The 24293-nt window shown below is 39.2% G+C and overlaps 2 protein-coding genes across 7 annotated transcripts in view; one reads left to right on the top strand and one right to left on the bottom strand.

Annotated features, from left to right (window-relative positions):
• Positions 1 to 107: 107 nt before the first annotated feature.
• Positions 108 to 19776, bottom strand: LOC132334640 (transmembrane protein 68-like). 2 transcript variants are annotated; one of them, XM_059860741.1, is made up of 7 exons: positions 19642 to 19776; positions 13663 to 13993; positions 12492 to 12656; positions 9870 to 10063; positions 3914 to 3974; positions 3372 to 3511; positions 108 to 1497 (listed from the first exon to the last, which is right to left on the bottom strand). In XM_059860741.1, exons 2-7 carry the CDS (start codon positions 13988 to 13990, stop codon positions 1393 to 1395), a joined length of 993 nt encoding a protein of 330 aa, XP_059716724.1. In that variant the 5' UTR covers positions 13991 to 13993; positions 19642 to 19776; the 3' UTR covers positions 108 to 1392. The 2 variants fall into 2 exon arrangements, with proteins under 2 accessions (XP_059716724.1, XP_059716729.1); XM_059860746.1 differs by having other exon boundaries at positions 19443 to 19763.
• The window catches only part of TGS1 (trimethylguanosine synthase 1), a 68606-nt gene continuing 48658 nt past the window's right edge, over positions 4346 to 24293 (top strand). Inside the window, exons 1-4 of one of the 5 annotated variants that reach the window (XM_059860697.1) lie at positions 4585 to 4622; positions 9924 to 10027; positions 13011 to 13130; positions 16245 to 16341. The gene's annotated coding sequence lies outside the window, so the exon portion shown is untranslated. Of the gene's footprint in view, positions 4623 to 9884; positions 10028 to 13010; positions 13131 to 16244; positions 16342 to 24293 lie in introns of those variants that run through there. The other 4 variants (XM_059860704.1, XM_059860682.1, XM_059860689.1 and 1 more) reach the window with 4 other exon arrangements.

Consider the following 24293-nt stretch of genomic DNA (forward strand, 5'->3'; position numbering starts at 1 on the left):
AGGGTTGACAGGATTTGACAGGATTCCTGTATTTTTGGTCCAGGGAAATAACTCACCTGTCCATCCTTCTCCCTTCACCAGATGTGCAAGAAATACTTGTGAAGAGGCAGGGTCAGGGAAGAATTTATTTTAATCCAAAGAGCAGATTTAGTTTTCTACTGAAAAATGGGCAAACATTACATATATTTCCTTAGATGCTATGTAACCTTTTAGGATGTTTAGAGGAAAGGTTATTAACATATTAAAAGTACATGAAGGAAAACGAGGCACAAAAATTACCTATCTTGCTCTTTGAAGTTAAGACTTGGCTGCATTTAGTGGCATATTGGATAGATTACACAGAGTTGTCCCACTCCCACCAGTAACAACATCCCATAGCCTGTAAAAACACATTCTGCTTTGTACTAACTCTCAGTTTTCCACAAGCTGCATTAGGAAGACAAAACTGCCTTTCCAAACAGGCATTTTGGTTCAATGTGACTGGCAGTGTTGCACTACTGCATTTTTAGGCAAACCACCAGTGATGACAAGCCTCAAAGATGCATTGCCTGAGAAAGCTCCCCCTGAGCCTGGTCACAGGGAGATTTGAGTAAATACAGCACAACCATACTGCACACACCATATCCAGGGGTTTTCAGGCTGAGGCAGCCTCATCCACTAAGCAACTATTGTGTGGTGCAATAGAGCATGCACAAACCAGCTCAGACTTGAAACTACTTTCTACATGGATTTGCAATATTTGCTACACTGAACTAAAGCTTTTTTTGCCTCTCTTTGTAAAAACTTTTTCTGTGGGGAAGAAGTCTTGGATGCACACAGTCCTGCTTTCCAGGATTCATACTAGTAAACTGATGTGTTTGAAGGAGTCTAACATCTGTTTTAAAGGGGTTGTCTCTTTTTGTATACTCCAGGAGAATGGTGTAAGCAGTAGTTGATTATCTAAAGCAAGACTGTTCTGACATGTCTTGCTTGGGTTCCATCGGAGATGGTGCCTGCCATGGGGTGGTCTCTGGTGGGACAACGCCAACCCTGAGGCTCAGCTCTGAGACCAGACTGTGCTCAAAACACAAACACACAGATCTAGACAACACCACTAAAGCCCTCAGATGTAAGTTCTTGCTTTAGGAACCAGGAAAATCTTGGCTCCATGATTTCCTTTGGGGGAATTTAGCTGTTGCATTGCTATTATGCATAAGTCATCTTCATCAGTCTTTCTTTGTTCAGGATATTCTCAAAGACATGGGGGAACTTTCTAGAGATTAATTGTTTTCTTCCACCAAATCTGTTGAAATTTGTAATTTAAACTGGTTAACACCAACTATTAGTTACCAGTGCTGTAGGAAATTGTTTTTTACTGTATGCTGTAAAACCAATGCAATTAACATGAGCATTCTAATCACTTTTACGACGTTTATCAAATCTCTCCAGTAAAGCCTTCCATATGCTGCCTGGGATTGTTTGGTGCTTGCTTATGAGATCCTGGACAGCAGTCTTTGTCTGAAAGGAGAAGAGAAATTTGCCTTTAAAGACCTTTTTTTTACATGGAAGAAAAGTATAATCACTAACTTCTCAGAGGTTCAAGAGGGAAATTTCACACGTAGCTCTACTGTAAGAAAATAATCGTGTTTTATATTAACTAGCTGTCCTAATGACACAATTCTTGGAAAAGAAAGAAACAAAAACAATTACTGCATTTTGGGTAGGCTGAAATTATTGAGATGTATCAAATGTGGACATACTTAGGCAAAGTAGCCTTTAACACATTCAAACATTAAGTCTCTGCAATTTCCCATCCCTGAAAATTTTCATCAAAAAAGTGATGGATAAAGCCTGACTCATCTCATCTGATCTTCTGGCTGACCTATCTTGGACTAGGAATTTGTAGTAGGAACCTCTGTCTGTCCTTCACAACATGAATTCTCCCATAATTTTATCATATACAGCATGCACATAATAAGAAAATTCATAATACTCTTTACATGAGATTCAAATGCAAGTTTAGGAAGAGAATGAGTACAATATTCTATTTCTTATTTCTAAAAGAAATAAGAAATTATCTAATTTTGATTTCCCTCATATATTTAAACTTGAAATAAGGGTAGCTACATACTCCACTGATCTACCCCAGAGTTATAGTAGAATATCACTGTGAATATTAGAAAAGAGTAACGTAACCTTTCCTGACAGATTCACATCCTAACTCCTTTGCAGGGCAGGATCAGAGAGAGGTCAGCCAGGCCACTGCTCACCTCAAACCTCATTTAAATTACCTTTTTTTTAAGTAATATCACCCACAGAAGACCTAACTGTACTCCCAGCAAAGTGGGTGGTGGTCAAAGGGGGCAGCCAAAGGCTTGCCTTTATAAGGTAAATCAGTATGATGGGAAATTTCAATTTCACTTTTGGAGGTACACAAAATACTGTTCCCCTAAAATACAAGAATATGAATAACCATAAGGGCAGTCGTATTGCTTCCAGCCTCCTAAAGATGCTAAGAGCAAACTCTACAGCTTGTTGGAGCTGTTCCCTTGTGACAGACCAAACCTGTCTTTCTGGTTTCACTTTTGTGAAGCTCAGCATAACCTGCAGTAGACCCTTAAAAAAGGAAAAAAAAAAAAAAACAAAAGAAGAAAAACTAGCCTTGTTGCATCTTTTTGGGTGCAGCAAGGTGTTTTTTAGTAAGTGATTTCTGACAGTTGACTTTTTTTGTGTATTTCTAGGTTGTAGCAGATTTTTTTTCCTCCTTTCATCTCCCATGAAAAATTTTAAAGCTGTATTTTCAGTTTAGCTTTATATTTTGAAACATGCATAAACTCTAGATCTATAAATACTTTTATGCTCTTGGGCATCATTAATTTCACCAAACTGTAGGTGCTCAAAACATTTTTATATCTTGCATGCAACTTTTTAACATTTTCATTTTGACAATGAGACTGAAGCTCTTGAACAACTTTGCTTCTAGAGCCCTATGCTATTTGGTGAAGATTCTCAAAGTTACTTGTTATTTATTAAATTTATTTTCAGAATTACTGAAAACTGCATTTAAAACATAATTTACATCATTTCCATTATCATAATTATTATCAAAGTTATCAAAGGCATGGGAGAAACAAAGTCAACAAAACAAGAAGACAGAGCTCATACATTTGGAAAGGATGAGGGTATCTCAGTCAACTGTTACTATGTCAATATTTACTGGTAGATATTTGTTAAATGATACATTAAATGATCCCAAACCTCAACTGCCCATGGGTGAACAAGTTAGTAAAAGTGTATTTGTCTTTATTCAAGCATGCAAAAAACTGGTTTCAAGTGCACCTATAGAAGAGGGCAAAGTGTGTAGTTCAATATTGCAAGGAGAGAGAACTTACCTTTTCAACTAATTCCTCTGCAGTTATATTCGGGTCATAAGGGATTGGCTTCCCAATGTATGTGCGAAATTTAACTGGAAGTCCTCCGTATGGAGGAGTAAAAGGCAATCGAGTGCTTTCATATAACTGTCTAAAAAATCCTGAAATGGTTTATGGGAGGAAGAAGTGAGATTATAGAAACAGTAAACACAATCCAAACATGAAATCTGATTATGTAGGATATTTCTTGAAAGTACATGCTTTATTTGAGAGTCAGGAAGTTGTTACAGGATTGATGCAATTGTCCACCAAAACAAAGCTTGATGGACTTAATAGACCAGAGAAATAATTCAAATAGGCCAAGAAATAAGACAAATCACACACACAAACCATTTATGCACAAGCTATTTCCAAACTTGAGCTACCTCTGACCCACAGCAAGTGTTAGAGAATCCAAAGTAAGCAAAAGTCTGAAAAGCAAAATCTAAGATAAAAGCAAGAGAAATCTGAGAGAAAAAAGATAAAACATTCAAAATACATAAAATGTATTTTTAAGTTCTTACTTCTTTCTTTAAACATCCTGTAGCCTTCACGGACATTTTGAGTATACATTGGAATGATGGGCTAAGGAAGTAGAAAAAAAAATAAAAAGGTGGAAATGTTATACTAGACTTGAATTTTTGCTTTAGTGCTTGCTAATGCAGGTAAGAAAATCACTCAATACAGAGGGTAATTACCAGTTAGTTAAGTAGTAAACAAGGAATCTTGATTTTAAAAACTCCAGAATAGAAATAAAGTGCTATTTTCAGCTGCCATAAACATTGTTTTAAAGTCACAATCTGTAAGTAAAATGACATTGTACTAGGTTTTATATAACTTCTATGTTATGTATTTACTGCAATATCACTGACTGGAACATTAAACAAATTTCTATGGTTTCTTTGTCTAAAGCTTTCATCATAAGTGGTGAATAGGAAAGTATTCAGTTTGTGAAGTCTTGCAGAAAGCAAGCAGACATTCACAGTTCGCTCATCTCATCTACTTCTCAAATAGGGTCTAACTGAAGCAGTAATGTTTGGACTTCAATGGAAAAGACGTCTGCAGATCCCTGAGACAAAAAAAGGCAGTGGTGTGTCCTCACTGACCTGGACTACACACCTTCTGAGGGTGGATCCTTAGGCACTTAGAGAACAAGTTCACTTCATCTTTGTGACTGAAAAGAGACACGCTTGAGATACCTGCACTTGAAACAGTCATGCCTTACAGCCTGAGGTAAGATTTCATAGTTTGTAGACAGACTGACAGTAGTTGTATCCATGTATGCAAAGACTTGTTTCTCCTCTATTGTCCCTCTTCCTTTTTCTGGAATTCTAATTTGAACAGGTTGTTGGAACAACTTGTCCAGAAGGTAATGAAAGAAGACTTTTCTACTGTTAAGAATCACTACCACAGAACAGAAGCTGCAGGATGAGAAAAAAACAAGCAGGAAAAAAACCTAACTAGAGCCTAACAAATAACTCATAGTGATAGAAAGCATTAAAAGGAAAAAAATACCTGAGGGAGAACAAAAGTATTAAACATGCATAAAGCTGTAATAGTAAACCTTTCAGAATGCAAAATTAATGGAAATTGTTAGAAATAAACCCTTAAAAAGTACTCAGTAATGTCTTTTTAAAATATATAAGTACTGGACACTAAAAATACCACACTTTGTTTCAGCTGTTAATTGAATACTGTACATCTAAGATGTAAAATATTTGAAACCTATTTGTCACACAGACAAAGCACTTCAAATTTTAGGAATAGTACAAGAAAAACATATGGTAGGCTATAAAGAAATCTGGCAACTACAGAAGTTACTGTCATACAATGAGAGTGCAATTGAGGTGCAGGGTAGGCAGGAACATTCAGTCCCTAAGCTGGAAAACACAGGTATGCACATAAAATCTTACATTTGTAAAGCAGCACAACCAGATCTGCAGTAACCCACACATTTATACTTGCTGTGCTGGAATTGAGCTGGAGCACCCCCAGCCAGCTTGAAAATCACAGAATTACAGGATAGTTGAGGTTGGAAGAGACCTCTGGAGATAAGGGAGTCCAAACCCCTTGCCCATACAAGAGAATTTTATAAATCATAGTTCCTGTTTATTTTTCACCTAACTCAGCTCGAAGGAAGTTTTTGGCACAGGTAAAATTCAGGGATCTTCAGAAATAATGATCCCTCCCTTTTAGCCTGTAAAAACAGAGCCATAGACAGAGTATTTCTGAAAGTCATGGATGAATTTGACTAAAACAAATATCTGTCCTAGAGGTACACTGAGTCATAACATTAAATAGCAACACTCTGACTCCTGTTAAGCAGAGTAGTTACACAAAATGAAGTGGAAACCAAATGTAGAAACTTCACAGGTAAGGACTGAGGCTGAAACTACCTTCCTTGTTTGCTTTTCTTCAACTTTTTCAGTGGAAGAACTATTGAACTTCTGTAATATTATATGATGGATGGGAATGTCTATTCATATATAAAGTAGGTTTTGTCTTGAAATCTCCATTCAAGTAATCTGTGACAGGTTATTAACCACCATGCAGTCATTTTGATAAAGTGTGTGTAGTTCTTTGGTTGAGAACTACATTGTATGTAGAGAAACTTTTAAAATACCCTTATAATTCTATCTTGCTTTTATTCATGATATCTGAGTAACTATTAGCAAATTTATATTAATTGCTACATAATAGAACAAGTTCTGATATCTGGATGAGTCTATCCCCAGTGTATTTGGTTTTGGTAACCAGATTTTGGTAGAGAGGGGAGCTACAGGGGTGGCTTCTGTGAGAAGCTGCCAGAAGCTTCCCCCATGTCTGGCCGAGGCAGTGTCAGCTGGCTCCAGGACGGATAAGCTGCGTGCCAAGACCAAGCCCATCAGGAATGATCATAACACCTCTGTGATAACATATTTAAGAAGGAAAAAATTATTGTGCATATGGTAATTGCAGACAGAGAAGAACAGGGTGAGAAAATGTGAGAGGGACAGCCCTGAGGACACCAAGGTCAATGCAAAAGGAGGGGGAGGAGGTGCTCCAGAGCAGAGAGATTTCCCTGCAGCCCATGGTGAGGCAGCTGTGCCCCTGCAGCCCATGGAAGACCACAGCAATGCAGAGATCCACCCATGGAGGAGACCCACACCAGAGCATGGATGCCTCAAAGAGGGCTGTGTAGCTGTAGGAAAGCAGTGCTGGAGCAGGCTCCAGGCAGGGGTCTGCAGACTCACAGAGAGAGAAGCCCACGCTGGAGCAGATTTCCTAGAAGGACTTGTGACCCTGAGGGGGACCCTCACTGGAGCAGGCTGTGCCTGAAGGACTGCACCCTGTGGAAAAGTGACTCACATATTCATGGAGAACCTGTTGCACAGGGGATGGACTCAATTTGAAGTTTGTCTCCTGTGGTATGGATCCCATGCTAGAACAGGAGAAGTACTCTTCTCTCTGAGCAGTGGCAGAAACAACAAACTGGCCATGACGCCCACTCCCCATTTGCCTGTGCCACTGCATGGAAGGAGGTAGAGCCAAGAAAGAAGGGAGAGGTGGGGCAAGAGGTGTTTTTACAACTTTTACTTTACTTCTCATTGTCTTGCTCTGATTTTGTTGCTAATCAATGCAATTAATTGCATTTAAGTTGAGTCTTGTTTGCTCATAATGGTATAATGGTGAGTGATTTCTCCCAGTCTTTACCTCAGCTCATGAATCTTTTGCTTTATTTTCTCTCCCCTGTCCACTTGTGGAGGGCAGTGGTAGAGAGGCTTTGATGGGTGCCTGGCATCCACTACACCCCAGTCTTTGGTCAACCAGGAAGACTAGTCTGGCCTGACTAGTCTTGAAAAGGATGCAGCAAGAACAAATAATCAAACTTGAAATGTGTCAAAAGATGGGATCCAGTGACTACTGTGGATTTAAGTTTATATAAGAAGTGATATATAAGGTTAATATTGCCCCCTCTACTGTTAAATGCACAGCAGTTCCCTTTTTTTTAAGTGTTTAGTTTTCTAAGGTTGGTCTGATTCCAGATTTCCAGAGAAATATCAATGATGCCCAAAATTCAGTGGAGCTTGCCAGCTAATTACAGCAATGTTCATCATGACTTCCTGATCATAAAAAACCACAAAGCTGAATGGGGGTAATAAAAAGAGATATAAGAACTGCCAACAATGTAAAGGTAAGCCCAGGCTAGTAGGTGTGAAAGGATAATATACTCTCTCTGCCCTCCTGGTAACAGTACCTCCTGGTACATAGTGCCTCTTTTAACAAACATGGAAAGGACCACAAGACCCTTTCATACTGCAAGAACCTTACCCTCAAAGAGTACCTAATTCAATAGATAAAATTTTAAAAACCTCCATCAAAAACCAAACACAAATTTTGTCAAGAAAAGGAGGAAACAATATTATTTACCACTATTCAGTTATTTCCATGTCTACTTCTTCCATTTATGGAAGACTAGTAGAATTAGGAGAATTACTAGCAAGGATTCTTGTGATGTGTTTTGATCGGGGTGGCAATCTATGTAAGGGCACTCAGAGCTTCTCATTTCAATTTCTATTTAAAAATCCACAACCTGTTACATTGCATTACTGTAAGGTTCCAGGTGAAGGGAGAGCATCTAGCAAAAGTTTTTCCAGATGTTTGAAGTAGCTTGAAAGACAGAGATGAAAGGAAAATCAATAGAAATCTCTCAAGTTTTTAAAGTGATAACTCTTTCTAACTGTTTCAGCATATTATTTCTTTAATATATAAGAAGACTATTAGGGAACTCAAGATGCCCATATAAATTTGACTGAGTTTATCCCACCACATTCCAATACTTTCCCTGTAGTGGTGGTGCACAGGCCCACACAGTATATGAAGTATTATGACTAACATTTACCCTTTTGAGAAAAAGGACAGGAAACAGAACAGAATGACCTAAAACCTGACATTTAAAAGGCCACATAAGACAAGATGTGGAAACAGGATTCCAGGCCTAAAATTATTTTATACATTGGGTAAATGCCCCTAATTTTATTCTAGTCTTTAAGTATCTCCCCACAATGATTTAGAGATAGAGTTATGAAGAAATATTAACCTAAAGCATGCATTTTGCACCTTCAGAGCCTTTGTACTAGGAGCCATAGCACAAGAGACCAAAAAAAAGTTTGAGTAGCAACAAATCAGATGAGGTGCAAAAGTGATATAACTGCATAAAAAGGGATGTTAAGAAATTAAAGTTTCATGGGAAGAACTCAACTCCCTGTATAGACAGAAAACTTTATGTGGAAGATCAAAGAGCACTGCAAGTGATGAGATATTCATAAGAACATGAGGAAAAAGTGATGGTTGTGCAGCTCATGAGAAAGCAGCAGAAAGTGCATGGCAGAACAGATAAAGCCTGGATTTGCACCAGTATTGTCAGACACAAAAATCACTAGGTATGCTAAGTCTAAATTAAGGCAGAAAACTTGTGTCTTGAGGTGGTGATGATGATAAGGAGAGCAGTTAGGAAAAAGACAGGGTTGCTGCTCTTTCAGCTGCATGCCACCCCAAATAAAATAATTTCCCAGAGACTGTATCAGAAAAACAGTCTGCCACATAGATTTAGATACAAGAAGTCAGACCTAGTGGTAGGAGGTTGTATTTGTAGATCATCATCCATATGGAAACTCACTGAAACCTTGGCCATGAGTACATTGGTGGAGTGCAAATCAAGAGAAGTGCATGCCTAGAGGATGCTGAGAATCTGACATCCACACTGAACAGACTTCAGCACTCTGCTTTTATCTAGAACTAGTTCTTGTTTGCTACCATTGACTGAAGACCGTTTGACACTGCAGAGTATTAGGTTCCAATTTTGGTTTAGTTTCAGCCAGAAGGAATGCAGTGCCAGTATTCTAACATGTTCCTTGATGGGAATGAAAGCATGGTGAGGGAAATACACAAACTGCATCAAAAGGGCGCACACAATTCAAACTCAGAACCTTGAGTTGTTTGATGCAATCTTTCACATACATGAAGAAAAGTAAAAGTAAGGACAAAATCCGAGACCTTCAGAATAAATAAGAATGATAAGGATAATACATTAAAGAACAATAAGGAAATGGCTGGATATGTGGAAGTAAAAGAAACATGTAAGTCTATTGGGATAAGAAAAAAGAATGAAACCTTAGGGCAGTATGGAGAAGGACCACAGTGAAGATTCTTGAAATACAATCAAGATGAAACACTGGATGCCTGCATGATGGAACTGCAGACATGGAACCACAGATATGGGTGCTTTGGAACAGTCAAGAAAAAGTTTGAGAATTCCACATAACTCTTGCTCCTTGTGAATGAATATGCTCGAGAAAAGTGATGGGAAAAGGAAATTAAATCTTTACTTTCCAACCATTTCTTCTGGAGGATTTTCCAACAAATGCTCCTAAGCTGTATTTTATAATGAAGCAGATATGCAGAAAGCATAAACTGGGGTTGGTAGCATATGGCACTCACCACTTTTGCTTCTAGAGCGACCTGAGCAAAGCCTTTTCGATTTCCCCACATGAGCTGATAACTTTCGTCGCTGAACAGCGCTTCTCGAACTCCACCCGGTGAGATGGACACCAAGTATCCATTCTTCAGGGCAACAAGACACTCCTCCCTTGTACCAGGTATGACACCCGTCACTCCCAACAACAATCTAAGTCCTGAAATAAACAAGGAGCAAATGTACATTTAATATAAAAATATATGTCCCAAATGCTGTTTGCATGGAGGAGCCAGATTACAGCTAAATTAAAATCTAGTAGCTATATATTTATATTTATATATTTAGACTAAGACAAATTTTTACGAAGGAAGTTAGTCACCTACAGAGTAAATGCTGGCAAAATGACAAATATGTGACAACATTTTTGCCCAAATATTATGAAGATGAACCATATTGTCAGGACACTTCAATTAAAAAGTGCTTCCACATGCTATCTTTCATAATTATCAACCAAATTATGTCAACAAAACTTGTGGGTCATAGCTAGAAATCAGAAAATAAGAATCTATTCCTGTCTCCTTCTTTTTACATGTTTTAACACAGAGAAAAGATCAGTACAATAAAGATTGGTACAAAAAAAAATACCTGACAAGCAGCTATTTTTGGTCTTCTTTTAAAATCTGAAATTTAACATTTTAACCATTGAGTTTTGAGTTGTTTAATTGAGTATTTTGTGGTAAAATTGCAAACTATGTGGATCAAATTAAACTGTTTTAAGACTCTCAAGATGCATGAATGACAGAAACTAGCAGGGCAATTTCAGTACCACATGAATGAATTAATCACAGTGAATCTCCTTCCTCTGTTTCCATAACTGGGATTTCTCTAAAAGACAGATTGAGAACCATAGAAGTACTCTATGCTTTCTAATATTATCTTCATATTTTAAATATATCAGTTTGGAACTCTGATAGAAAGCAAACAAGCATTTCCACAAATTTCTAAATTCCCTGTTCAAAGAGCATAGTTTCAAAATAATTTTTTATATTAATAAATGGAAGCAACAGCTCTGCACTGACAGAAGTCTGCAACAAAAACTTTGGAAGACAATAGATAACACAGTGCTGAATCCTGTAATTTAATTGTATTCAATCTTATCCAAGGTATCATGCTTAATAGATCTTTCTGTCAAAGACAGATGTTGACTTTGTTTAATCCTTTTGTGAACTCATATGTTTCATCCTAAAGTGAGAAATAGCATATTGTTATTAAGCAAAGAGGTTCTTCATTTGCTTGGCTTTAAAATTGTGAGAATTATAATGTATCACATGAAAATATTATCACTTCTTATTCCCCTTTTCTAGGTCTCACAGAATTTTTTTATCCCTCAGCCATGCAAGGCTTCTGTCTGATGTCCAAGCTCTTCAAAGGAAGCCACACCACACCTCTGAATCATCCTTGTCCTTTTATTTGTAACTTTTTTACTTAACAGCTATTCTGAGATGGAGAGACTTATTAATTCACAAGAAGAAATCTCCTGTAACTGTAATTAATCCTGTAAATAAACTGAACTGAGGTCCAGCATATGCTCATAAGCATTCTTTAAAGAACCAATCTGTGAAGTGTAACATTTCTTTGCAAAAAGTAGCAGAGTAGACAACATAAGGTTAAGGAGGAATTTCACTTTTAGCCACATTTTGTGCTATTGCAGTGGGGAGGTCTAACTTCAATTATTTGTAGACTTTCTTACCAGATGTCTTTTTATAGCCTTTTTGAAGGCTGACACAGCATTTGCCACATTTTGTTGCTCCAGTATGAACATAATGAAATCAATATGTTATATACACACCAGTAGTCCAGGAACTGCACAGCCGAGAGTGTTGCTTAATCACAACAAATGTGTATTTTATATTTGTAATAAAAATGCTAGGGACACTTCAATTTGAACAGTACCCTCTTATTTATTTCTTAAAAAAATAAGTCTCCCTTGCAACATTTTGCTAAACTTTCTCTTTTTTTTGAGGGTACTCTTAAAAGCCAACCATCTTTTGATGACTTCTTACTTCCAATATGCTCAGTATTTACTAAGTATGCCTTAAGACAATTATTGTAATCTTTCTGGGAATACTTGAATATAGTTTTAGCATCAAATTTACTTGAGTTTATAATGCTTGTTTTCAGGAAAACTTTGTTTTCCATAGAGTGTCCTTCTAAATACCTTCCTCTATTCTCTATATTAAAACAGCTTTCAATATTAGTGGCATAAAGGTGCCTTTAAATAATTCCTCTGCTATTCCTTCTGGACACTCTTCTTTATGCCTTGTGTTTCTCTTCTCCTGACAGGCCAGAACTAGGTCAATAGCAGAGTCCTATCCAGCACTTCCTACTGAGGGATGACATTCCATCCCAAAAGGATTATAATGTCTGTTTGTTGGCTTCGGAGGGTTTACCAATATTTTCACTGAAAAGACAGGATAATGCTACTCTGTTTGTCCTGTTACATCTACCAACTTTTCATTTAAAAAAATCTAAAAGCATTCTTTTATTTTAAAAGCTCTCTTTCAAGTATAGTAAATGTAAAGTTCACCAAAACCAGGACAGGTTCTGAATCCAAGAAGCTTAAATACAAGAGAACAGGTTCTTACCTGGTAAACGAAACACAAAATGATCAGCTACTGACAGGCAAAGTCTTTTCTTCCACAGAAACAGCCTAGACAAAAAGTAAAGGTAGTCTATAGGAATAGCTCCATGGTAATACACAAGAATGCCTGGTCCTTCTGGGAGGTTTTTCACACCATGAAGCTCATAACCTGTTTGGGATGGAAAGCAATACACTGACAATGATATATGTAAATTATCTGGCAGTTTAGAGATTTTTTAAGTGGCCTTCAGAGACTTCTGAAAGTCTCTGTAGTAGCTTTCAAAATAATTAAGTTCTGGATGGATCTTTTGGTCAATAGCACCAAGAAAGTCCCTCAGACATCACAGCATATCACTAGACTGATTTGTTGGTCAGTTTAATCATGAGATCAGACTTGAACCTGACATTTTTCGCAGTGAGGGAACTAAAGTAATTGTTCCCCATTAGGAACTTTTGTAAACAGTTCAATAATAATACATTAAAAAAAAAAATTAGTAACTAGTTTGAAATGCTTCATTTTCAGATATAGTGGCCAACAGTCTGGATACTTTCCTGAAATCTGGAAGTATGAATCTCCATTCTGTGACAATGAGAATGAAGAGTTTGGTATTTTCCATAATAAAGTTCTTCTCTTTTAGAGAAGGTGAGATGTTTAAATTGAAACCATAATCTTTAAGAATCTCAAAGAGAGGTTCTCTCCACAAGAGTTAAATATATTCACTCCACAGTGGGAGGGAATTTCCTCACAGACATGCACTTCTATGAATCCTTGTCATGACTCTTCCTACATTTGGTTTAGGTTTCAGGTGGAGCCAGACTAAAAGGCTAATGTATACAAAGGCTTGGGAAAGACACAGCTTTTGCCAAATAAGAGCTCTGTTCCACCTTGTCTGCCTTCATTTCCATCCCTGCTACAGCTCTTGCCATGAGCCATTTGGATGGGATTGGAGCAGGCAGTATCCTAGGAGCACGTGGAGAAAGTTTTATACTGCAGGTTGTTCAAAGAAGCCATACAAAGTATAATAAATGTAACTTATTTGCATCCATATGGAAGAAAAAAATTAAAACTTCTGTTTTAATTTGAAAGTATTGAATTACAATAAGTGGTAAATACACTTCTGTGTATTTACCACTTATTGTAATTCAATACTTCAGACAAGTCCTGTTGTACTTACCATGCCATATTCTTGCATATAAATCCCAAAAGCTTGCTATAGTTTTTCTCACACTATTCCAAACATCACTCAAGGGATCTGCTTTTAACTCATTGTTCCTCTGATATATTAAAAGCAAAATATTAGTAAGGTAAATGAAAAAGACGATTGTCAAAGGAACTATAAAAAAAACTAATATTGCACTAATTGTCAGTGAGGCAATGATCAGATGAAAAAGGTATTTCTTCAGGAACTCCGCAACAGTCCATTCTTCCAGTGCATAGAAAAGGCAGCTGAGGCTGGTCATTGGTAACTGTCCTGAAGCACAGGATTCTTTTCTACCTATCATATCCTGCATGGAGAAGGAAAAAGAAAATACAGCTGTAGTTTCTCAATTTGGGAAAAAAGGTTACTGTAAATACACCTGATCCTTATTTTGGTATAGCACAGGCTCAAACATCTTGCGTCTCTCTGTCATGCTAAGATAGCTGATGGCTAGGAGATTGTCCATGTATTTATGGAATAGGGGCTGAAACAAGAAGGACTGGAGTTCAACAAAGCCTCAGGATCCCTGCAACATGGCTGGTCAAATGATTTCTCTCAAGAGAGTAAATGGATAGTATTTTTAGCAGGGGAGTGAACAGCTGAAGGGACAGCAGCAAAACCAAGGCAATCATGGCTTCTTCGCAAGGCCTGGAAGTGTTTGGGACAACACTTGGTACTGCTGTTAATACTAGGATAAGCAGCTTTTCACCCCTTATCCATATAACACCTTTCTTTCAGATCTTCCAGCCCTAGAAAAGGCCAGGAGAGCTCCATGGTATGTTTTCCACATGCAACTCCCTAGTTAGTCCATTCCTACAGCTGACCCTACCTGCCTGGCAGCAGGTAGTGGTTACACTGGAATGTGAGAGCACTCCAGCATCGCTGGCTGCTTTAAAGAGTCTTGAGCATTAGCCAGAGATTTAAACATTGCAATCCAGCTCAGTAATCCATAACTGAATACAGATTTTCTTTGCCTCAATCAGGTTGCTACTTGTTTAATGAGTGGATTTTTCCGCCCCACCACCAGAACAAGTACCTACAAGAAACAAATCCTATGTGCCAAAGTCAGTGGCAGGATCAGAAAATACAGCAAGCTCAGACTTCTCTGACTTTATGTCTTCAGCTGTGTACTTATATGAGCAAACCTGCTGTACACTTCTGTTTTCCTTCTTTTAAGTTTTGGGTAGGATATAGGAGTGGACTGGCATAAAGCACAGCTCCCTGCAGGATTATGGCTGACCAGGAGTGCAGCAAACAGCAAAAGTGGAAAGCAGCCATGAACAAGCACTAGAGCCTAACACGCATCAAGGCAAGCAAGCCCCATGGGAAGCCCTGCAGTATGGGTAGCTGCAGTAGTAGCTATAAATTTGGTCTCCCACACCCCAGTGAAATCTGTCCTTATCTCAAACCCTTTGAACTCCTCAGTGACCACCAAAAAGAACGGCTTGGTTTAACCCCAGTGAGCACCACACAGCCACTCACTTGCTCCCCACTGCAGTGAGATGGGTGAGAGGATCAGAAGATTGAGAAAGCAAAAACTCTTGGTTTGAGATAAAGGCAGTTTCATAGGTAGAGCACAAGCTGGAAGTAAACAAAAAGGAAGCAAGCACTGTGTTAAAAGATGCTCAGCGTGGTAAAAAACAAATGAAATCAGCATGACAAAAAGTAACAAGAATTAATATAGAATTGTTTATATCCTGATGACTGGTGCCTCACTAAGATATAGGAAGATCTGGACATTTTCACTGAAAAGATATTTTATCAATAACATGAAAGGAAAAAAGGAACAGTCTGCATGATTCAGATATTTTAATATCTGTTTAGATAGTTTTTAAGAAGGATAAAACTGACTGTATGGTGCTACTCCATAGTAAGTTATTGTTTACAAAATTCCGATAAGAGCAAGGACTACAAATCTTCAATGTGTGCCAAGCTCTGTGCTGACAGAGCCCAGGAGAAGGCCATGTTAAGGGGGCTTGCCTCAGGTTACTGAATCAGAAATACTGAGCAATACTTGGAATAATTTGTTCAGCCAGCAACATAGGGTGAAGGAAGTGAGTGGATTTTGTATTGTTATTGGGGAGTCAGATCTGGAACACAGTCTACTACAGCCAGCAGCCAAATTGTCTTAAAATTACGGTTAAAATGTCCATATCCATAGCAAGGGCATCAATAATAACCTCAATATGATATGGGGATTAATTTGGATTTACAGATCACTGATGAACAAGAGATCATATAATCCACCAACAAGATTTAAGATGATTCCAGAGTCCCCAAGCACAAGTAATTGTAGACTCAACAGCCAGATAAACTTCTGGCAAGATAACTGAGAAGCTGGTAACTGATGCCACTCATTCTAATTTCGTGGGGAAAGACCTTGTAAACAAATTCACTTCCGTTCTTTAAAGAAATTAGAGGTTTAATAGCTTGTACAGGTTTCATGCTCATATAGTTTTAACAGGAGCTTCTTAAAGAGTCACTTTAAGGCACACATGAGCTGCTACTTGAAAGTCATCCTTCCACCAGTGATTCACTCTATGTTCTTATCCCCACAGTCTGATCTCCCACAGGATCTCCTGGCTCCCTGCTGAAGAGATTCCAGTGAAAATGCTGGCGCAACCAATATCACTCTTGGGAACAGCCCAAACTTAGGTTGGTATATGAGTATTGTGTACGTATATTATCAATGCCACTTGACATTTTTATTAAAATATACATCTCTTTGAAATTCAGCATATATGCAATGAATGACGTCATCAACTAGCATGACAACAAAGTATCCATCAGTGGTGGAATCTCTACCAAATAAGAACTGAATCTGTGTTCTACATTATTCAGCATTTTCAGAATTTTCTTCTAGTATTAATAGGATGTTTACATTGATCAGTTTTAACAATGTAACATTCCACTGATTCCTCTTCCTCCAACCCAATTTTTATGCAGCAGAAAATTACTTTCTGGCTGGAAAACCACTACCCTTAACTTTGTTAGTTCACAGACTACAGTATAAATTAACATCTTACTAATTTCTCATTTTAAGTTCAATACAGACACCAGAAAAAAGCTTTAGAAAGAAAGTAAAATGCACCAATGTGTAAAATCATATTTTTTAAAAACCTAAAACCTACAAAACAGATTTAACAGTACAGGTTTGACCAAAGATATCTGAAAGTAGTTGTGTAGATACAGAGTTAGTTCACCTTCTGCCAGTTAGCTGGATGGGTGGGATGCGAGCTAATTCAACATTATTCCAGCTGAATCCAAGGGTAGAAAAAGAATAAATGATTGATTGAGGAACAACTAGAAGCAGCATGGCTTCTTCTTATGGAAATTGGGTACTCAACCATGGTTCAGTTACTGCGCTCACAGTTCAATTGCAGACTACCTCAAATATTTCATAAGAAAAGAATAAATTCCAATCACTGAAACCTGGACCCTGATATTTGGACTACATGATGATAGTCCAATATGGCAAATGCATCCCTCTACTGTCAGTATACCAAAGGGCTACAACAGGAGAGGACTTCAGTTTTCCCATGTTCCACTAGCTAGGTCTCACCAGTTCCCTGCTGAAACCCCAAATACAATTTTGAAGCATTCTTTGTATCAAACACCATATATAAAATTATTACAACTATATGAGTGCCTATTGCAAGCCTGTTACTAACAACCTCCTTGATTATGCACTAGGATACAATGCAGGAGTGCTCCCACAAAGTAAACGCATTTATTTAAAATGTCTTTGGTTTGCCCCAAATGTCAAATTTAAGAGAGAAATTTCTCTTCTGCTTTTATCAAACCTGAACCAGGAGCAGCTCCAACATACCTCAATACTGAGTATCCTCTTAAAGTTTAACAAGTGGGTATAGTGTCATATTATTTAACAAAAACCCTAAACAAACATTTTTTTAATTGTCTACATTTTTGTTATCTTACCTCCTGATGGACTTGAAGCTACTGTTCTGAGTGATTTCATTGTTCTTATACAGAACAACATATGTGTTGACATGTGAGGTATTTGTTTGGGCTCCACCTCTAAAGCTTATCAAATTCCAGAGTAATCACTGTATCTACAGTGTAAAATTACAGGTGATGTCAGAGAAAGACAGAGCTACTGTCTCTCTACTTGGAGAGGAGCTCCCCTTTCAACAAAAGTCTTCTGTAGTACAAGTTGTTCAGATTCTAAGGTCTTGCTGAAGCATCATTTACTGATAAGGATAATCTTACCAACACTATAATCCCAGGGAAGAACAAAGCTGTCACAAGAGACTTACTACATTAAAATTAAAACCTTGTAGCTGGCCTTCAGTCATGACTGCAGAGTCATAATCTTGGTCCTGCTGCTTGCTAGTTTGCTCTTGGCAATAAGTTTAGAAGAGCATAGGGAGAAGATGCTTTACACAGAAGCAAGTGTAAGGTAACTGCAGACTCTCGGAGAGAGAATTTTTTGACACTTGCTTTCTTGGGGCAGGCTCCTACTCTTTGCTCAAACTCAATTGTTCTGTTTCATGAGAGGAGTCATCTAACAGCTACAATTCTGCCTCTTGCTTTTCAATGTAAATGAAATTCCAGTTTTATACTTCCTGGACATTTTGTGGCAGTTCCATAACTCTCTTCCTGGTCTCACCCTGCCACTACCCACTTTATTTATCTCCATAAATCCACCCTTCTTGTACCCTCCTGTGTTTGTAGAGGTTCCCCCACATTCAGCACATCCAACCCAAAAAGGAATGGTCTATCCCCTCCAGACAGAAATTATCAGCCATTACAGTGCTCAGTCCCCAGGTTTTTGCAGCCATTCTACCTTTTTCACACACTGAGAATATTAAACCCAGAGCACTGTTTCCCATTTACAGCCTCAGCAAACATGAATAACTGAATTCCCACTTGGGTTTGATTGAGCACGTGGGTATTAGGCACTACCCCTAGCTGAGCATTCTTGCTCAGCTTAGTTGCCAGAAACGTGGAGGTTAGAGCTAGAAGAATAATAAAATCATAGAATAGTTTGGGTTGGAAGGGACCTTAAATAGCATCCGGTACCAACTCCCCCTGTCACGGGCAGTGACATCTTCTACTAGCCTAGGTTGCCCAAAGCCCAATCCAACCTTCTACTAGCCCAGGTTGCTCAAAGCCCAATCCAACCTGACCTTCAACACAGCCAATGATGGAGCATCCACAACTGCTCTAAGCAACCTGGTCCAGTGTCTCATCATTCTTTTAGTAGATTTCTTCCTGATATTTAATCTAAACTGTCCTCTTTCAGTTCAAACCCAATCTCTCTTGTCCTGCTGGTTACACGCCTGTGTAAAAAGTCCCTCTCCAGCCCTCTTGTAGGTCCTTTTCACACACTAAAAGGCTGAAATGAGAGCTCCCTGAGGCTTTCTCTTCATCAGGCTGAACAATCCAAATTCTCTCAGCCTGTCTTCGCAAGACAGTCCTCTGATCATCTTTGTGATCCTTCCCTATACCTGTTCCAACAGGCCCGAGTCTTTACTAGGCTGAGAACCCCAGAGCTGGATCAGCACTCCAGGTGATGGCTCACGCCTGGAGCAGAGCAGAGGGGTGGGATCACCTCCCTCACCCTGCTGGCCACACTGCTTGGGATTCAGCCGAAGACATGGTTGGCTTTCCTGACCTGTGAGCACACATGATCGGAGGCATGCAGAGGGTGTACAAGAAGCAGCATCTAGGTTCAGATCTGGTACTTGTCCTGCTCAGGCACAAGTAAAATACCGCAAGTGCCCAACACCTACATTTGTCCCTTTTCTTCGCCTGGATGTGTCATTTAGCGTTTCCAAACATCAACACCGCGAAGACTCGAGGGTTTCCTCAATGTCCGGCTCTAAGGGCCCCTAAGAGCAGCAGATCGTCGCTGAAGCACGGGAGTGCTGGAACGCGGCTGGACCTCCCCCCGCCGCCCTCCGTCCCGTCCCGAGCCCCCGCCCCGCTCACCTGCCCGCGGCGGCGGCGCCGTCCCGGAGATCGCGGATGAGTCCCGTCCCGGGATAAGCGTACCGCCGCCCCCGCAGCCGGGACGAGGAGGCGGAGCTGCGCCTGGCAGACACAGCAGGCTCCGCGCCCAGATCTCCGTGTAATTCTTCACCGATAAAAATCCCGGGACGGGCTTCGCGAGCCCTGCCTGGGCGCGCTGGGATGGAGGAGCCGCTTCCCATCGCAGGGGAACGCGGGACGCGCAGAGCCTTCTGCGCCCTTCCCTGCTTGGAAGAAACAAGGCTCCCTAGGACGTGCTTCCAGTCAATTCATGTCTACGTTGATCAAGGAAACTTTCCGGCAGTGTAATTGACTGCTAAGTTGAGAAAATGCAGTGGTTTTGCAAAAGAAATAACCTCCTTAAAAAGAGAGGAGACTCGGGTGCCACACGAGCTTGGGATATAATTAAAACAGAACACAGATAGAACATGCTAATATGGCTGAATTCAGCAGAGGAAACCTGAAATGTAATAAGTACCCTTATGTTGTACTGTTGTTCACCCTCTTCCTTATATCATGAAGGTCTTACTTAGACCAATACAACCAATAGGTATCAGTTTTGAAGTTCAGGAAATGTTAAGAAAGTTAATCCAACCTGTTAAAGGCAGGTGATTGAATTTCATTGATTTGATTTGATGCAGAACAAGAAATTGGCTCCCATGAAGTAAAATGCATGACTGCAGTACATTGCTTCCCACACACCTACAGTGCTGTAGCTGTGGTCCAGGGGAAGGGGACACAAACCTGCAAAAAAAGCATCCACCACTGATGCTTTTTTGTTGGCTTCTGGTTTTTATGGCACAGGACAGATTTGTTCAGTAACAGGTTTTCTTGTGAGGGAATAAAAACCTTGATATTCCTTGCCTAACATGAAGCAGCAAATCATTGGAAAAGTGGTTTTGCTAGTAGAGACTGATAGAATGCAGATAGAAAGCATTTGAGAGGCAAAAGTACATTCAGATGACCAGTGCAGAGAGAAAAAATGTTGTACATAATACTTCCCAGCCAATGTCAAATGTGGCTGAAATTATTTTGTTTTGTTCCCTTGTGTTTTGTTTCTTTTGTGTTTGCATGATGGTGTGCTATCACCCAAAAGGTCTGGATGGAAATGCAAGAACTAAAACTACTATTGAAGAACAGAACTAGAATGAAACAGCAACATGATAATATGGCTATTGAAAAATACATTGGAATAAAAAGTACTGAGCAGTATTGTGTGAAGAAAAATAAATAATTGTGTTGCTATCTTTGCTTTTCCTTCTCATTTTTTTTTCTTGAGAGTCATCTCAATGAAAAAGTGGAATGAGGCTTTTTCAGAGTATTTTTAGAAATCTGATATGGGCTTCGATCAGCAGATTTGCATATGAACGGAGATTTCTAATGATAGACAAAACTACTCTGAGGAATCCATGTCATTACATGAAATCAAAATTTAAGTATTTGGATCTCAGGGAGTGGGAAAATATAATAAAGAGATGCAAAATCAACATAGAATTTTTAGGTGAAATAATGGTCAAACATTTTAGAAAGTTTCCAAAATTCCTACAGATACCTGGTGTATTATCATGACTATAAAGATTCTACAAGAAATGGGGCAAAAGGAACTGATTAGTATAATAAACTGTGTCATGTGAATCAGAAGCTTATGTTAAACTTCAGCTAAAAATAAAAGTAGCAACCAAGGTGAGAGATAAAAAATTAATAGAGCTGAGAAAGTACTTTGCTCTAATTTTGAATTAAGGTAATGAGATGGAGAATTGGCAGATTGATCATTAAGACAAAGGGGGGAAAAAATAAAATGGCAATGAAAAATCAACGTTCAGACATGATAAGAATAGAACCAGTTCATTTTCTCAATCTATGCAAGAACAGTGTCTATCAGATTTAATTCCAGGCCCAGTAGTAGGGACTTTCTAGTAGCTTTGTGGATTTTAGAATACCGTGTGACCAAGAATAGCAAATTGAACACTTACATTTGAGAAATTAGGAATAATTAGGAATTTCCTGTATTCTGCACAACCCAGTGTGTTCCAAACCAAAAAGTATTAAGAAAATAGGAGTTCAAGATGTGGAGAAAGGGTAAACTCATTTCCTTTTCTAATTGTAATGCTGCCAGGCAGTCCTGCCAATGGCATGAAGCTATGGGAAGAGTAAATATAACCTTAGGGTTTATCTTACAATGTTCCGGGTAGGATTACTGAAGTGTTACAGCTAACACTGAAGGCATGGCTGAAATCTCTGAAATATTTTACATAATTCTATTTCTGCCTTGTTTACATAGATCAATTTAGGTTGAAACAATGACAGAAAACAGTCTAAAGAATGAGGCAGACGCAGAATGTGGGGTTTTAAACCTGCCAAAATGAAATTTGAAATGGGATATACCTGTTGCTGCTAAATTATTTTGAGAGTAAGAAGGTAAAAAAGTAACTCAGTTAAAGGTCAGTCAAAGCACAGAATAAATGAGAGTTAATGAAAGTATAGCTTTGGCACATTTTATATTCCAGTAAGTTTTCTAGCAAGAAAAACTGAAGTTATGAATCTGTTTACAAGAAAAGTAATAGCATTTCTACTGCTATTTGAAAGCTGAAAATAAATAGTTTACAGACTTTGGCAGTCCCAGTCTGGTCTTGCTTGCATGACACTGCAGGTGAGTTATGCTGGGAGCTGGCTCCCCTTCATTAAGGATGATTCCAGTAGAACATGGAATGATTAATCCTGTTAGTAGCTGATCACAAGTGGTGTTCCCCAGGGATCAGTACTGGGGCCTGTCCTTTTTAGTATCTTCACGGATGGCCTGGATGAGTGGATTGAGTGAACCTTCAGTCAGTTCACAGACAGCACTAAGATGGGCAGGAATGTTGATCTGCTAGATAGTTGAAAGGCTCTGTAGAGAGATCTGGACTGGCTGGATCGATGGGCCTAGGCCAGTTTTATGAGGTTGGACAAAGCTGAGTGCTGGGTCCTGCCTTTGGGTCACAGCAACCCCATTGGGGCTCTACAGGCTAGGGGTAGAGTGGCTGGAAATCTGCCCAGTGCTAAAGGACCTGGGAGGGCTGGTCAGCAGCTGAACATGAGCCAGCGTGTGCCCAGGTGGCCAAGAAGGCCAGTGGCATCCTGGCCTGCACCAACAATAGTGTGGCCAGCAGGACCAGGGCAGGGATTGTCCCCTATCCCCAGCACTGGTGAGGCCACACCTCAAGTCCTGTGATCCCTCTTTTCTAATGCAACAAGCAAGATGAGATGGGGTCAAGTTGCACAAGGGGAGGTTTAGATTGGATATTAGGAAAAATTTCTTCAATGAAAAGGTTTCTCAGGCATTGGAACAGGCTGCCCAGGGCAGTGGTGGAGTTGCCACTCCCGGAGCAATCCTGGAGGTATTTTTTTAAAAGACAAGTAAATGTGATGCACAGGGACATGGTTCAGTGGTGAATGTGACAGTCTTAGGTTAATGCTTGGACTAGATCATAAAGGTCTTTTCTGCCCTAAATTATGGTGATTCCATGCTTAACATAAAATGACAACTTATGCTTGGAGGCTATAAAATTTCTTACTAAAATAAGCTGATTACTTGGTTCTAAAAATTTGCCTCAGTCTTGCCTCCTGTCTCTTAATACTTGTTTGAGCATATATGCCAGAACCTAGACAGGATTAGCAATTGCTACTAACCCCATTCTGGAGCAAGGTTGGTCTTTGTGGGTTGTTAGGGTTGGATCCTATTTCAGGCAGTAATGTTGCAGAGTGATGGGAAGAGATGACTGTCTTGGAGGTCACAGTAAACTGAACTTGAATGCTTTTGTTTTTTTTTTTTAACATTGACATTCTAAACATATCAATCACTGATGCTAAAATGTGGGAATCAGGATAGTACCACAGATGTGGGATTAGCAGGCAGGCTTGGAAGTTTTAGAGGTGGCTGCCAAGACAAAGAATAATTAGTTTTTATCTTCTTGGAGAGATGTTACACTGATGAGGAAGAAAATTAACTTTTCCTTTAGATCCTGAAGGAAATATCCCCCAATAACATTCTTGGAAAGCTGTTATATAGATGGAATTTCCTGACTTCAGATGTTGTAAGAAACTACATTGCTCATGCTGGGGTATTCAGACATTAAGTGTGAAACCTTGTTCTGTTTTTTCTTATGTAAAATCAGCAGAATCAAACCAAATTCTGCCAAGGCTCAACCTTATCCTGTGCTTGAAAATATCACTGCTGTCCTGGAGGAAAACACAAAGTCACTTGACATTAAAATGTAGTGGTCTAAAAACTGACTCAGTTCATTTGCCTTGAAGCAGAAGATGATAATCTGAGGAACATCACAGAGTATTTATTCCTAGCTCCAGGAAGAGCTCCTTCATCCAGTATCTGCGTAAACCATCCCTCTTACATATGCAAGATATGAGAGCCAAGGCTACTCTGCTGCACAAGTCTCCCCATTTCTTTTTCATATCCTCAATTTCCTTCTCTTCTACAGCTGTCAGTCTAGGGCCAGCTGGCTCTAGATTCATCATCTAACCACTGGCAGGGACAGTGGTGTCAGCCTGCAGGCTGGAGACCTCCTAACCACTGCAACTGGAGGTTGCAGCTTGGCAGAAGAGTATTCCTTCACTAT

Source organism: Haemorhous mexicanus, chromosome 1 (assembly GCF_027477595.1).
Source record: "Haemorhous mexicanus isolate bHaeMex1 chromosome 1, bHaeMex1.pri, whole genome shotgun sequence".
NCBI lineage: Eukaryota > Metazoa > Chordata > Aves > Passeriformes > Fringillidae > Haemorhous > Haemorhous mexicanus.